This window comes from Physeter macrocephalus, chromosome 4 (genome assembly GCF_002837175.3).
Source record: "Physeter macrocephalus isolate SW-GA chromosome 4, ASM283717v5, whole genome shotgun sequence".
In the NCBI taxonomy this organism is placed as follows: Eukaryota; Metazoa; Chordata; class Mammalia; order Artiodactyla; family Physeteridae; genus Physeter; species Physeter macrocephalus.
This window is the reverse complement of record NC_041217.1, coordinates 39,123,976-39,138,121: the sequence shown is the minus strand read 5'-3', so window position 1 is coordinate 39,138,121 and position 14,146 is coordinate 39,123,976. Positions and strand designations below refer to the sequence as shown.

The 14,146-nt window shown below is 49.4% G+C and overlaps 1 protein-coding gene and 1 long non-coding RNA gene across 5 annotated transcripts in view; one reads left to right on the top strand and one right to left on the bottom strand.

Annotated features, from left to right (window-relative positions):
• Window positions 1-516, top strand: part of LOC129392051 (uncharacterized) — a 32,006-nt gene extending 31,490 nt beyond the window's left edge. Inside the window, exon 3 of the long non-coding RNA XR_008617060.1 lies at window positions 274-516. This is a non-coding gene — a long non-coding RNA (uncharacterized lncRNA). The remainder of the gene's footprint in view (window positions 1-273) is intronic.
• A 7,287-nt stretch (window positions 517-7,803) lies between these two features.
• The window catches only part of RAB7B (RAB7B, member RAS oncogene family), a 26,825-nt gene continuing 20,482 nt past the window's right edge, over window positions 7,804-14,146 (bottom strand). For 3 of the 4 annotated variants that reach the window (XM_055084123.1, XM_055084122.1, XM_055084121.1), the window contains one exon: window positions 9,083-10,304. In XM_055084123.1, coding sequence (XP_054940098.1) covers window positions 9,918-10,304 — 387 coding nt within the window. In that variant the 3' untranslated portion in view covers window positions 9,083-9,917. Of the gene's footprint in view, window positions 8,640-9,082; window positions 10,305-14,146 lie in introns of those variants that run through there. The other variant, XM_007114020.4, reaches the window with a different exon arrangement.

The window sequence follows — 14,146 nt, the reverse complement described above, 5'->3', positions numbered from 1 at the left end:
GCTTGCTATCTTCTATAAGCTTCTAAGATTCACCCAGTTGATATATGTAGCTTTATTTATTTCCACTGCTGTGAAATTCCATTGTCTGAATATACCACATTTTATCTATCCAATTTCCTGTAGGATATCTAGGTCATTTCTAGTTTCTTTCTTTCTTTAAAAATTTTTTTGCTATTACAAACAATACTACAAAGAAAATTCTTTTTTTTAAATTGAAGTGTATTTGGGACTTCCCTGGTGGTCCAGTGGTTAAGAATCCACCTTCCAATGCAGGGGACGTGGGTTCGATCCCTGGTTGGAGAACTAAGATCCCCCATGCCGTGGGGCAGCTAAGCCCATGCACCGCAACTACTGAGCCCAGGTTCTCTGGAGCCTGCGTGCCACAACTGGAGAGCCTGCACGCTGCAACTACTGAGCCTGCATGCCACAACTAGAGAGAAGCCTGTGCGCCACAAGTAGAGAGAAGCCTGCGCTCCACAACGAAAGATCCCACGTGCTGCAACTAAGACCCGATGCAGCCAAAAACAAAATGAATAAATAAATATTAAAAAAAATAAATTGACATATAGTTGATTTACAATATTGTGTTAGTTTCAGCAAAGTGATTTGGTTATATATGTGTATCTCTCTCTCTCTCTCTCTCTCTCTCTCTCTCTATATATATATATATATATATTCTATTTTCTGATTCTTTTCCATTATAGGTTATTATAAGATATTGAATGTAGTTCCCTGTGCTATACAGTAAACCCTTGTTGTTTATCTATTTTATATATAGTGATATGTATCTGTTAATCCCATATTCTTAATTTATCCCTCACCCTCCCCTTCCCTCTTTGGTAACCATAAGTTTGTTTTCTATGTCTGTGAGTCTGTTTCTGTTTTGTAATTAAGTTCTCTTGTACTATTGTTTAGATTCCACACACAAGTGGTATCATATAGTATTTGTCTTTCTCTGTCTGACTTACTTCACTTAGTATGATAATCTCTAGTCCATCCATGTTGCTGCAGATGGCATTATTTCACTCTTGTTTTTAATGGCTGAGTCATATTCCATTGTATATATATATACCACATCTTCTTTATTCATTCATCTGTTGATGGACACTTAGGTTGCTTCCATGTCTTGGCTATTGTAAATAGTGCTGTTATGAACTTTGGGGTGCATGTATCTTTTCCAATTATGTTTTTTTCAGGATATATGCCCAGGAGTGGGATTGCTGGATCATATGGTAACTTTATTTCTAGTTTTTTAAGGATCCTCCATACTGTTCTCCATAACAGCTGCACCAATTTACATTCTCACCAACAACGTAAGAGGGATCCTTTTTCTCCACACCCTCTCCAGCATTTATTATTTGTAGACTTCTTAATCATGGCCATTCTGACTGGCGTGAAGTGATACCTCATTGTAGTTTTGATTTGCATTTCTCTAATAATTAGCGATGTTGAGGATATTTTATGTGCCTGTTGGCCATCTGTTATGTCCTCTTTGGAGAAATGTCTATTTAGGTCTTCTGCCGATTTTTTGATTGGGTCATTTGTTTTTTTTTGATATTGAGCTGTATGAGCTTTTTGTATATTTTGGAAATTAAGCCCTGTTGTCTCTTCATTTGCAAATATTTTCTCCCATTCCGTAGGTTGCCTTTTCATTTTGTTTATGGTTTCCTTTGCTGTACAAAAGCTTATAAGTTTGATTAGGCCCCATTTGTTTAGTTTTGCTTTTATTTCTTTTGCCTTGGGAGACTGACCTGAGAAAATATTGCTATGGTTTATGTCAGAGAATGTTTGCCTATGTTCTCTCTTAGGAGCTTTATGGTGTCATGTCTTATATTTAAGTCTTTAAGCCATTTTGAGTTTCACCACTTGCTGAAGAGACTGTCTTTTCTCCATTGTATATTCTTGCCTCCTTTGTCAAAGATTAGTTGACCGTAGGTGTGTGGGTTTATTTTCAGGCTCTCTATTCTGTTCCATTGATCTATATGTGTTTTTGTACCAATACCATGCTGTTTTGATTACTGTAACTTTGTAGTATTGTCTGAAGTCTGGGAGGGTTATGCCTCCAGCTTTGTTCTTTTTCCTCAGGATTGCTTTGGCAATTCTGGGTCTTTTGTGGTTCCATATAATTTGAGGATTATTTGTTCTAGTTCTGGGGAAAATGTCATGGATACTTCAATAGGGATCACATTAAATCTGCAGATTGCTTTGGGTAGTATAGCCATTTAAACTATATTAATTCTTCCAACCCAAGAGCATGGGATACACTCTTCCCATTTCACTGAATCTTTGTTGATTTCCTTTATCAATGTTTTATATATAGTTCTCAGCATATAAGTCTTTCACCTCCTTGGTTAGACTTATTCCTAGGAATTTTTTTTTATGCAGTTTTAAACTGGATCTTTTTTTTTTCTTTCTTTTTCTCATATTTCATTGTTAGTGTAAAGAAATGCCACAGATTTCTGTATATTAATCTTATATCCTGCTACCTTGCTGAATTCATTTATCAGTTTTAATAGTTTTTTGTGTAGAGTCTTTAGGGTTTTCTATATAAAGTATCATGTTATATGCTATAATGAAAATTTTACCTCTTCCTTCTGATTTGGATATCTTTTATTTCTTTTTCTTATCTGATTGCTGTGGCTAGGACTTCGAATATTGTGTTGAATAGAAGTGGTGAGAGTGAGCAACATTATCTTGTTCCAGAATTTAGCAGGAAGGCTTTCAGCTTTTTACTGTTTAGTATTATGTTGACTGTGGGAGAAAATTCTTGATCATGACCTTTGGTGCACCAGCAAGGGTTGTGCATGTGCAGGGTGGAATTGCAGGATTGGAGGGCCTGTATGTGATGCCTTACTCAATAAATCCAAAAAAATAGTTGTACCAGTTTACATTGGAGCCTATAAGCTAGAGCAGTGTCTTTCCAGGGGTCAGTGCTGGGTTTAGGAAAGGGGGTTCCAGGGTGTTGACAAACTGGTAAACCCTGAGATTAACCTTGGGAAATTCCTACCTCTAAGTGTGGTAATTCACAAAGGAGTGCACAGACTTGATCGTTTATCTCCAGAGCTGAGTTTCTGAGGTTGGAAACGATCACTCAGTTACTAGTTAACGTCCCAGGAGACAGGATCCTCTGATAGGACACACGAGAACCAAGAGAACTTGAGATGATCTCACCACATCCGAGGGGACTTGGCATCTTGGCCAGAGCATGTGGGCTTGGAGCATTTCTTAGTCGTGTACCCTCTGGTGGCAGAATCCAAGTTTGTCAGCCTTGGATTCAAGGCCATAGGATGGACTGACTGGAGGCAGCTAGGTCCTGGTTGGAGTTTTGCTTCTTTCCCTGCTTGTACTTTTTTCTACCAATATTCATTTCCCTTCTTTTAAATTATTGAATATGTAATAATTCAAAGAGTTCAAAATTCAAAGTATAAAATTATACAAGGAAGAGTCTTGCTCTCACTCTTGACTCCCACTTGCCCAGTCCCCCTCTGAAAGGTAATTGCTTTTCTCCATTTTCCATGCATCCTTCCAGAGTTTTCTTTATGTACAAGCAAAGATGAACATAAAGTCTTATTTAAGCCTCCTGTTATAGAAGAGATAGCATATTATTCCCATGATTCTGCCATTGCCTTTTCACATAACAATGAATCTCAGCTATCTATCCCATGTCATTACATAGAACATTTTATTGTTATTTAAAAAAATACCTATGCAGTATTCTAGTATATTCCACAGTATTTATTTATCATCTACTATGCACCAGTCTCTATGCTGAGTGCTGGGGTTAAAATGATTAATCAAAACAGGCCCTCTTCAATAGAAGTTAATTTAAAAAAAAAAACAAGCCCTGCCCTCAGGGACACTACAGTCTAAGGACAAACAGACAAACAATTATGATAAAATACTGCAGGAGCTCTTCCTTCCAAAAATATTTCTCCAGTCCCAACCCTTGTCAGGCATTGCTCTGGGCATGAGGGAGATGGTGGTGAATAAAACCAATGAAAATCCCTGCCCCGTGGCTCTTCCATCCTAGTGGAGCTACTGTTCTGGCACTGTGGTAAGGGGGGCTGGGGGGGCACATGGTGGGGTCCCTAACCTGGTCTTGGTATCAGGGAATCCTTACTGAAGGAAATGATGCCTTAGCTGGTAACTAACAGCTAAGGAGGAATTGGCCTGGTGAAGGACCAGAGAGGGGCCAGAGTTCCCAACAGAGGTCCGCTGCCAGGCAGGGCAGGGAGGTGAGAAGCATCCCTGGGGACTGAGAGAAAGTCCTCCATTTGCAGCATCGAGAGAGACTGTGGCCAGAGCTGAGCCCTGACAAGTAGGCAGTGGCTGGCGGTGGTGGGCCCTTGTAGGTCACAAGAAGAACTTGTCCTGTGGAGGCCACTGCGATGGCTGCCATGTTGAGTGGATAGGAAAGGGACAAGAGGGCAGGCAGGGGGCTCAAGGGGAGGGAAGTGTGGTCTAGGCAAAGCTTGTGGTAGGCTGGACCCGTTGGAGCAGAGGATGAGGGGAGAAGAAAATGAATTCAAGACAAGGACGAGGAGGTGTTGACAGGACATGGTGGGATGTGAGTGGCGGGAGAGGAAGCCTCAGTCTCCTCATCTGAAAAATGGGGCCAACGCCCTCCTCCGTGGGCTGTTCTGGAGGATTCACTGGTATGAGGAGGGCTCTTGGCAGTGTTTCTGTCCCCTCACTGCCAGCACCCCTTCACCTAGTTTTCTGTTTGCTCCCCTCCAAGCCTATGAGCTTAGTTACAATTTTTCTGTACTTCAGCAAGGGAAACCTACTGTCTGATCTTCCAAGCCCTTGCTCCCCCCACGCCCCCAACAGGCATGCACAGAGCGTCCTGGTACAGGCCTCTGCCCTCTACTGGAACTAAACTTCCTGCCTTGCCTGTCCCCCCACTCCAGCACACACCGCAGAGGGAGCCTCCAGGTGCTCATGGAGCAGGCCTGGCCTCACGTGGGTCCATTGTCGCAGCTGTGTCTGCTGTGCGCGGCAACTAGTTTTGGTGTTGTTGCCAGCGTGGCTGCTTTGAGGCTGCCATTGGACTGTGCCCTCCTGGGAACAAGACCCCACTGTGGGCATCTGCCACGTGCCTGACTGCGGCATCTGCCTGTGGCTGTGGATGCTGCTGTGGGAGCCTCTGCTCAGCAGGAGCAAATGCAGAAACAGCATTTCCCCAAATCCCCTTGGGCAGTATGGCACCCAGTAGGGCCCGGCCAGGTTTATTTGGCGAGAAGATCTGGGTTTGTTTTTCTCCAAGCCCCATGGGCGTGTGCTGCCCAGAGCCCTGGCCTGGATTCTCTTGATTATTTACTAGCAGCCTGGAGCTGCCCCTCGGAGGAGGGCTGTAGTGGGTAGAGGAGCAGCCTGGTCGGAGCAGTCTTGTTAATCTAGGTCCTCTTCTCTGAAAAGATGCTGAGGACAGGGCCCTGGGACATGCCGCCCCCCCTCCCCACGAGGCTCTAGTGGGCTCCCCTTGGCCTGGAGTTACAGCCCCACATCCTGCCTCTCTCTGCCAATACCTGCCCCTACTGGCTGGGAACCGAGGGCCAGTCTCAGACTCAGGAGTGGGGGACTGGGCGTGGAGCGGCCCACGGTGTTTTGGCTCAGTTCCATTTGCCCTGGAGATTGGTCACTAGCATGTCCCCTAGTCTTGATAGGAGGGATGCTGTGGGCCTCAGCTCCCCACTCTCCACCCCCATGTGAACATTCGGTCCTGGCTCCTGACTCTGGGAAAGATTCAAAATGCGTGGTTTGGGGCTGGCGTTGAATCTCCATGTGGCTTTGGCAAAGACAGAACCTTTGATCTCCAAGCGGCCCAGGTGAGCCTGGCCAGGGCTCTGTCATTCTGGAGGGCACGGAAAACATAGTGCTTACTCAGGCGCAGCTTCCTAGGTGTGTGCCACCTGCGCTCAGAAGGACCCCACGCTTGGTTTAATGATCCAGTGTCACCGTCTTGGAACTCTTCATGATTTTTGGACAAGGGGTGGGGCATTTTCATTTTGGGCCCTGCCAATTATATCGCTGCTCCTATTTTACTTTTTGTTGTCTCTGTCTTCTCTTTTATTATCTTTTGAATTTTGAACTATGGGGATATTGAAAAAACAAAACTTTAAAAACTAAATACCACAAAAGATTAAAACAAAGAAAGACACACTTATTATTTGTTGTGCACATTTATTTATTTATTTATTTGCTGTACGCGGGCCTCTCACTGCTGTGGCCCCTCCCGTTGCGGAGCACAGGCTCCGGACGCGCAGGCTCAGCGGCCATGGCTCACGGGCCCGGTCCATGCGGCTGCCCAGGTCGAGCAATTCTTACTTCACAGCTGGGTGGGGAGAAGGGGTTCCCCAGACTCTCTTACTGACTCCCACCTCCCCTTTCCCCCTACTTCTGGGCATATCTTCAGTGTCAGGTGACACTTGGAAGTCATAGGCTAATATCCCCAGCTCTGCTGGGAGCTCAGGGAAGGATACTTCTGTGTAGACAGGAGACTTCTTTGGTGGGAATGGATGTGGTCATGGGATGACCCTGGGGGGTCATCTTGCCTCTTCCATTCAGGTTGGGCTCTATCTGTGTTGTTTATCGCCTGTGTAAACAGGAGACTTCTGTGGTGGGAATGGATGTGGTCATGGGATGACCCTGGGGGGGTCATCTTGCCTCTTCCATTCAGGTTGGGCTCTATCTGTGTTGTTTATCGCCAGAAGAAAAAGAAGATTATGGCTGTAGAGACTGCAGGGACAGAGACTCCATGAGCTTTCCAGGCCCCTCTTCTAGTATTTGTCACTGATGCAGATTTCTTGCGTGAATCACTGATGCTGCAGTTTTTGCTCATCTCTCTGTAGGCTTAAGAAACTGGGATTTTCCTGCCCCACGAATCTCGAAGGGTTGAAAATGCCCAGAGCCCGAGAACGAGCTTTGAGCATCTGCACAGAAAAACTGCAGCTCTTCATGGGCCCTGGGAGCTTCCGCTTTCTGCTCTGCTGGAAGGAAAGGAGCACTGCTGCTCTCTGGTGGCCAGTTGACAGAGACGCAAGGAGTCATCCAGGGGGCGGGGTCCACTTTGCTTTTCTCTGGGACAGCAGCTTTGAGTCCTCAGGTAAATTAATCTTTTCACTGTTCCTGGAACACAAGTTTGTCCTCGACCTGGGGCCTTGGCCCTTGCTGCAACCTCTCCTCAGAATGTTCTTTGTCCAGTTCAGGTGGCAGCCCCTTTCTCATTCTCTAGCCTTTGAGCCAATGCCCCCTCCCCAGGGAAGCCTTCATGGACTACTTTGTCTGAAACAGCACCCAACCCCACCCCCTGTCCCTCTCTATCCCATTACCTTGTTTCACTTTGTTCAAGCACTTACCTGCTATCTGAAAATACCTGTTTAAATTCTGTGTTTACTGCCTCTCTCCCTTGCCAGAATGTCGGATGCGGGAGAGCAAGGTTGGTTACATTTGTCACTGGACCTCAACGCATCGTACACAGTAGATACTCAAAAATACTTGTTGAAAGAATAGTAAACAGGGCTTCCCTGGTGGCGCAGTGGTTGAGAGCCCGCCTGCCAATGCAGGGGACACGGGTTCGTGCCCCGGTCCGGGAAGATCCCACGTGCCGCGGAGCGGCTGGGCCCGTGAGCCATGGCCGCTGAGCCTGCGCGTCCGGAGCCTGTGCTCCGCAACGGGAGAGGCCGGGCCCGTGAGCCGTGGCCGCTGAGCCTGCGCGCCCGGAGCCTGTGCCCCGCAACGGGAGAGGCCACGACAGTGAGAGGCCCGCATACTGCAAAAAAAAAAAAAAAAAAAAAAAAGAATAGTAAATGTATCTCAACAGAGCAACTGAGATTCAAGCAGAGGTTCTGGTCCTCAGAACCACACTGATGTGGGCAGGGCTCATGTGACTCTCATTTGACAGATGAATAAGCTGAAGCTCAAAGAGAGTTATGGGAGTTGCCTGAGCACCAGCAGGGAGAAATGCACCAGTCCCCGGTGGGTTTTTCCTGCGCTTCCTCAGTCCTGCATTCTGGAGGGGACAAACAGGGGGTGTCCCAGGCCTGAACAGCTGCTGCCAGGGGTAGAGGTAGACCCTCACTCCCTGGCCCCGGTTACGAGGGAGCCTGAGCTGCACCCTTGTCCAAAGCTGTGCTGTGGCTCTTGGAGGGTGTGGTGGATGGGCTGAGGAAGGCCAGTCCATAGGAGAATACAATAGGACTCCAGAGAGAGTGGCCTGCCTGCAGAGATGTGCGTTCTGGAGCAGGGGTGTGGCTAGGGAGGGCGTGTGGCAAGAAAGCTGGAGTCCGCAAGGGAATCGTGACTCCTCTGGGGTTTGGCTGTGACATCCGGAGTTTCATCCAGGCTCAAGGGCCCAGCCCCGGCCTCTCTACACTCAGCCTGAGGCAGGGCCGCCCTCTGGTTCTGGGTCCAGAGCAGATGCGAGGGATTCAGGGCTCTGGCCGCAGAGCCTGGACTGCCCTCTGAGCTTGGGCGGGCAGTGGGGCTGGTGGGGGCCCTGGATGACCAGGCCTTGCGCGTGTTCTGTCCCTGGGTGTGCAGAGCGGGAGTCTGGAAGGTCAGCAGCAACTGCTCTTGGACTGGCCTTCTGGGGAGAGCTTGATGGAGTCTGCGAGGTAATTCTCTAAGACGCTTCGATACTGGAGAAGGAAAAGAAGAGTCAGCGTTCTCATCCTGGCAGGCAGAGCTCCACCTGCCCTCTATTTCTTAATGGCCGATGGTGGTCGGGCTATCTGTTCCCCCACCTTGTGCAGCTGGGAAACTGAGGCCCAGGGGAGGAAGTCTTCTCCGCCCCCTCCTTCCTCACCTCCTCCTCCAGCTCCTTCCCAGGCGCCCAGAGCAGGTGGGCGGCTGCCTTAGAGGCCCAGGTCTCCTGACCTCCAACCAGGTCCCGTGACTTGCCATTCTCCAGAGGGGACAACTGAGGTGACGTGTGCCCTCAGGCAGAGATGATGACGGCCCACTCCTCATTTCTGCAGGAAACCTCTCCCTGCAAACGTCCCCACACCGCAGGCTTCTCTCACCGCGCCCACCTCTCAACCTCCCATCATCCTCTGAACTTCCCATGTCCAGGGATCCCTCCCTAAAACAGACTCAATGTTTCTCCTGGGCCTTTTTGCTTCTTTGCTCGCCCTCCCAAAGTCTCCTGTCCCAACGAGGTCCAGAGAAAGCCCCTTCTCAGTCTAACAAGCCTCTCCCCACCCAGCTGGCCACTCCTCACCTATGACCCACCCAGCTTGGTTCAAGGGTGAGGGCGTCCTTCCTCAAGGAGATGGGTTCTACACACTGAAGGGTCTCTTCTTCGAGGGATCACATCTCTTTCCTTGGCCAAGGCTCCCCCCAGTCTCCGAGCTCCCAGCGTTCATGTTCTCCCCGCAGCCGGTGGTGTGTGTGTGAAGGTGAGTGGGTAAGTGGACCCACTGGTGTGGACCTGAGCTGGGCAGAGCCCCCTGTGGGGCTGTCTGTCTCAAGTGCCCCTCTGCGGGGACGATTTCCAGAAGAGCGGTTGTGCCTTCACTGATTTTTTTCTCCTCCATGGCTCCTGGGCTCCAGCCATGGTGCCCAGCTGGTGAATGTCAACCAAACCCTTAGTGCCGGTGACTCTGGACCCCAGGAGGCTGTGTCAGACCTGCCTGCGGCACCCTCATGATGGTCACCCCCCAAGACAAACGAGAAGGTCCCCTGATGCCCCGTCACTCGCTGCCACTGCCAGACAGAGAGTAGTAGGTTAGCCTGACAGCACAGAGCTCAGTGCACCGGGCCTGGAACCCAGGCCTTCTTCCCACTGTTTGCTTCTTGAAGAGCCCCCATTTCTCACCCGCTCCTTGGTAGGGTGTCCGGGCCAGCAGAGCACCAGCTACCCTTAGTCAGCTTGGATGATGGGCCTTGAGTAGCCCTCAGCAAATTCTTTGGAGCTTTTAGAATTTTATTTGTTTTATATATATATATATATTTTCATTAGGAAAGATTAGTGCTGGAGAGTGGGGGGCAGTGTCTCCCAGTGAAAGCCTGTCCCTCTGGGGAAGTCTCCACACCCCAGTTCCATCTTCCCCTCCGCTGGGGAGGATCCTAGCCCACTGCTTGCAGACCCGGCCCAGCGCACCACAGGCCTTCCCCAGCTCCTCACCCTGAAAGAGCAGAGTCCCCTCGCTGAGGTGCCTGAGGCTCCTTCCCGCAGCACTGCCCAGGTCTGCTGTGCGGGCTCGGGGCTGCACCACCCAGGACACCATCCAGTCCTCCAGTTGGCCCCATCTGCAGGGCCCACTCACTCCACTGAGCTGATTGTAGTTAAAATCCTGACACTTCTGAGCCTCACAGGGAGAGACAAGGAGGAGCAGAGCATTACTGTTTAAGTCCCCCCTTTTTTTTTTTTTGCTGTACGCAGGCCTCTCACTGTTGTGGCCTCTCCCGTTGCGGAGCACAGGCTCTGGACGCGCAGGCTCAGCGGCCATGGCTCACGGGCCCAGCCCCTCCGCGGCACGTGGGATCTTCCCGGACCGGGGCACGAACCCGCGTCCCCTGCATCAGCAGGCAGGCTCCCAACCACTGCGCCACCAGGGAAGCCCTGTTTAAGTCCCTTTTTAAGCTGACTGATCCACTTCTCCCAGAAAGACAGGCTTTTGAAAAGATTCTCTTACTTTTGTACTTTCCTGGTCCCCCTCTCACCATAAACATCAAAGAGACCTTGCCTGGGATCAGGAACTTTCCTAGCTGGGTCTTTTGGACCCAGTGGGCAGGGCCTGTTGATTCATCACCCCTGAGTATGCCTCACCCTCATGTCCACAGAAGGCCCAGCTGGGATCATGAACAGAACCTGTGCCTTGTCCTCGATGCCAGCCTTTGGGAGGGAGAGTCTAAGCTGAGGGCTTTCTGAGCTGCTTTGCACTTTATTCGAGGAACAAACAATGCTGCCTTTGAAGGTGTGAGAAACGCCCTCGTTCGTTACAGCGGCAAAGCCTGAGGTCTTCATGCTAACTCTCTTCACCCAATAATAGTCACATCCTCCCCAGGTCCAAGTCAGCCCTGAGCTCTTCCCATTTATGACATCATTTCACTCGATAATGGCATCATCTCGCTCCTCAGGTTTCCTGCAAACCTTCCAAGTCACTGGCAGTCCATAATTAGATTTCCTGTGTAATTCTTTTCTCCAGACCCCAGTGGTCTTAGCAAGTATGTGCATGTCTAACTGTAAAGTAACACCATAGTATCCTAATGCATCATTTCAGTGGGGATGTGACTGTGGGAGTCTGTCCCTCCAAGCCTGGTCACCTCATAGCCCTGACTTTAGATCCTACATCCTGAGGACCTCATAAAAGTCCTATAATTTCACTAAGCTTACCTGCCTGTCAGCCTGCTTCCCTCCCAGATGTGGCAAGTTTGTCTTTCTCTAATTAATCCAAAAGGAACCGGGCCTCCATGCTGCAGCTCACGCCGGGCCTGACCAGCCCCAGCAGGGATGGTATTGCCAACTTGGTAAGAGCAAAATCCCTTCATCCCAAATCCCCCAAAGCAGGTGGGTGTCCCTTCTTTGATTATGAGGGCATTCTTAGTCATATTTTGGAATAACTAAATACCCTAATCCTTGAAAGTGGCCAGATTGGGAAACTAAAGTAACTAGCTACCTTCTCTCCTTTCAAAATGTAAACCGAGTACCTCTTCTGGCGCTCTGCCTGTTAAGCTGCTCTTTCCATCCAGAGCTCACTGAAGAACTCAGACATTCCAAGGAACCTCAAGGCACGCCAAATGCCATGTGTTCCATTGTCTCCTCCTCTTGTGACGCTTTTGCTTTCCCCTCTCTTTTCTATCTTGGTCTATAGCATCACTAATCAATCATCCCTCCGTTTGCCAAGCTAGAAACCTCGGTATCAACCTCAACAGCTCCTGATTCCTTCTCTCCTACATTTGATCATCAACCGCTGATGGTTCTCCCTCCAAAGTCTCTTTAATCTACCCTGTCCTTGCCATCTTCATCCTCTCATGCCTGGACTTTCTGAATCACCATCAAGCCCATCCTCCCTGCAGCATGATACTTCCCTGCTGAAAGCCCTTAGCCATAGCTTTCATTTAAAAATAGCTACCTTTTATTTCATGCCTTCTCTGTGCTACCATATTATTTTATTTAGCCCTGGCAACAACCCCATGAGGAAGATACTATTACTTGTACTTTAAAGGGAAGGAAGTGATGGCTTAGGGGAGGCTGTATGACTTGTCAGGGACACAGTGAGTAAGAGGTAGAGCCAGGAAATAAGCCAGACACACCCGGCTTCAGAGCCCAGCTCTTCCCACCCCAGGCTGCGGCTCCCTCCTTATTCTAGCAGCACCTCTCACGCCTTCCTCTCCCAATACTCTGGGCTGGTGTGAATGAGCACATAACCTCCCTGGGAAGGAGGGGAGAGGTACTTGTAGGAAATGTCCTTGAAAACTAGTTTGATTTTAAAGTGTAGATTTGGAAACTCCAGTTTCACCTTAAAAATCCATGTGAGTTTTTGCATTCTGTGCTCTAGTAATTATGTTTATTTTAGGGTGAAATGTTTCTCTTCCAGATTTCTGAATAATAGATACATTGCTGGAAGATGCGCCCTGCTGGCCTCCAGGTCCCGACTGGGCCTCTGCGTGCCCTGGGAGTCTGGCAACGGGTCTAGAGGTCATGGGCCTACAGCATGAAGTCCGAGGTCTGGTTGGGGCTTACCAGGCCTTCATGGTCTGGTGCTGTTGGCCTTGAGAGCCCCGTCGCTCACCTCGGCCCAGCAGCCCCACTTCCCTCCATGCCACGGTTCTTCCTCTTACAGACGGAGCCCACAGTGGTCCCTCACATGAGCCCTGTGGACTGACGCCTGGGCCTCTGCCACGCCCTTCTCTCCGCCCTTCTGCGGCTTTTGCTCATGCCTTCAACGGCCTACCATGTCCCCCACGCAAACTGCATATGACCTTTCAACCTCCAACTCACACGTCACCTCTCTGGGCAGGCATCCTTGCCTGCCCTCGCCACCAGCACCTCTGAGTCACCTCGATGCCTTGGCAATGTCCCCTTCCCGCCCCAGCCCAGGGCACTTACCTCACTCCATGACAGTCTATCTGTTTGTAAATCTATATTTTTTTGTCTTTTCCATTATGGCCTATTACAGGATATTGAATATAGTTCCCTGTGCCATACAATAGGACCTTGGTGTTTCTCCATTCTATATATACTAGTTTGCATCTGCTAACCCCAAACTCCCAGTCCTTCCCTCCCCTCCCCCGTCCCCCTTGGCAACCACAAGCCTGTTCTCTCTGCATGACCTCCTATTTTGGATGCCTTACTCCTTTACCTGACCCTGGGGCCACTGAGGTCCACATCTCCAGCCCTAGCCTGACAACTCAAGAATGTTTATGGGATGGAATTATTTCCATCTTATGAGGAAATTGAGGCTCAGAGAAGTCATATGTCTAGCCCAGGGGTCCACCTGAAAGCATGAGGGCGGGATCAAACCCAGGTCAGTCTGACTGCGGGTATCACACCCGTTGACCGCCAAACTTCTCATCAGTAAATTTCCCCCATCATTGTGAGGGACTGACATGGGGTCGCCAATCCATTCTTTTGCCAAGTAAGGACAATGGAAAATAAAAACAAGCAGACAAACTACCATCCACTAACATCACTGTGTCATAAAAGTGACACAGCAGGAAGGACATAGTTTCAAGAATGAAGGACACTCCTTCTCCGGAAAGGACAGATGCTAACTACACACAGACACTGGCTGTGGGCTGATGGAGCTTCCCTGTGACTAGGAACTTGGCGATCATTGCACTGTGTTTGCGGAGGATCAGTGATCATGTATCACCCTATGAGGTCAAACAGCATCCCTCACCTTCCAGGAAATGGCACGAGCAGGCACATCTGTATTACCGACTGTGTGATAGAGCAGCACTTCTTGACCATGTGCTAGAGATAGCCACCCCTCTTCTTCCTTTTAACATGACACAGTGAGGGCTGGGGGCAAGGAGCGGAAGCATTAATAATAGCGCATGGGGCTTCCCTGGTGGCGCAGTGGTTGAGAGTCCGCCTGCCGATGCAGGGGACGCGGGTTCGTGCCCCGGTCCGGGAAGATCCCACATGCCGCGGAGCGGCTGGGCCCGTGAGCCATGGCCGCTGAGCCTGCGCGTCCGG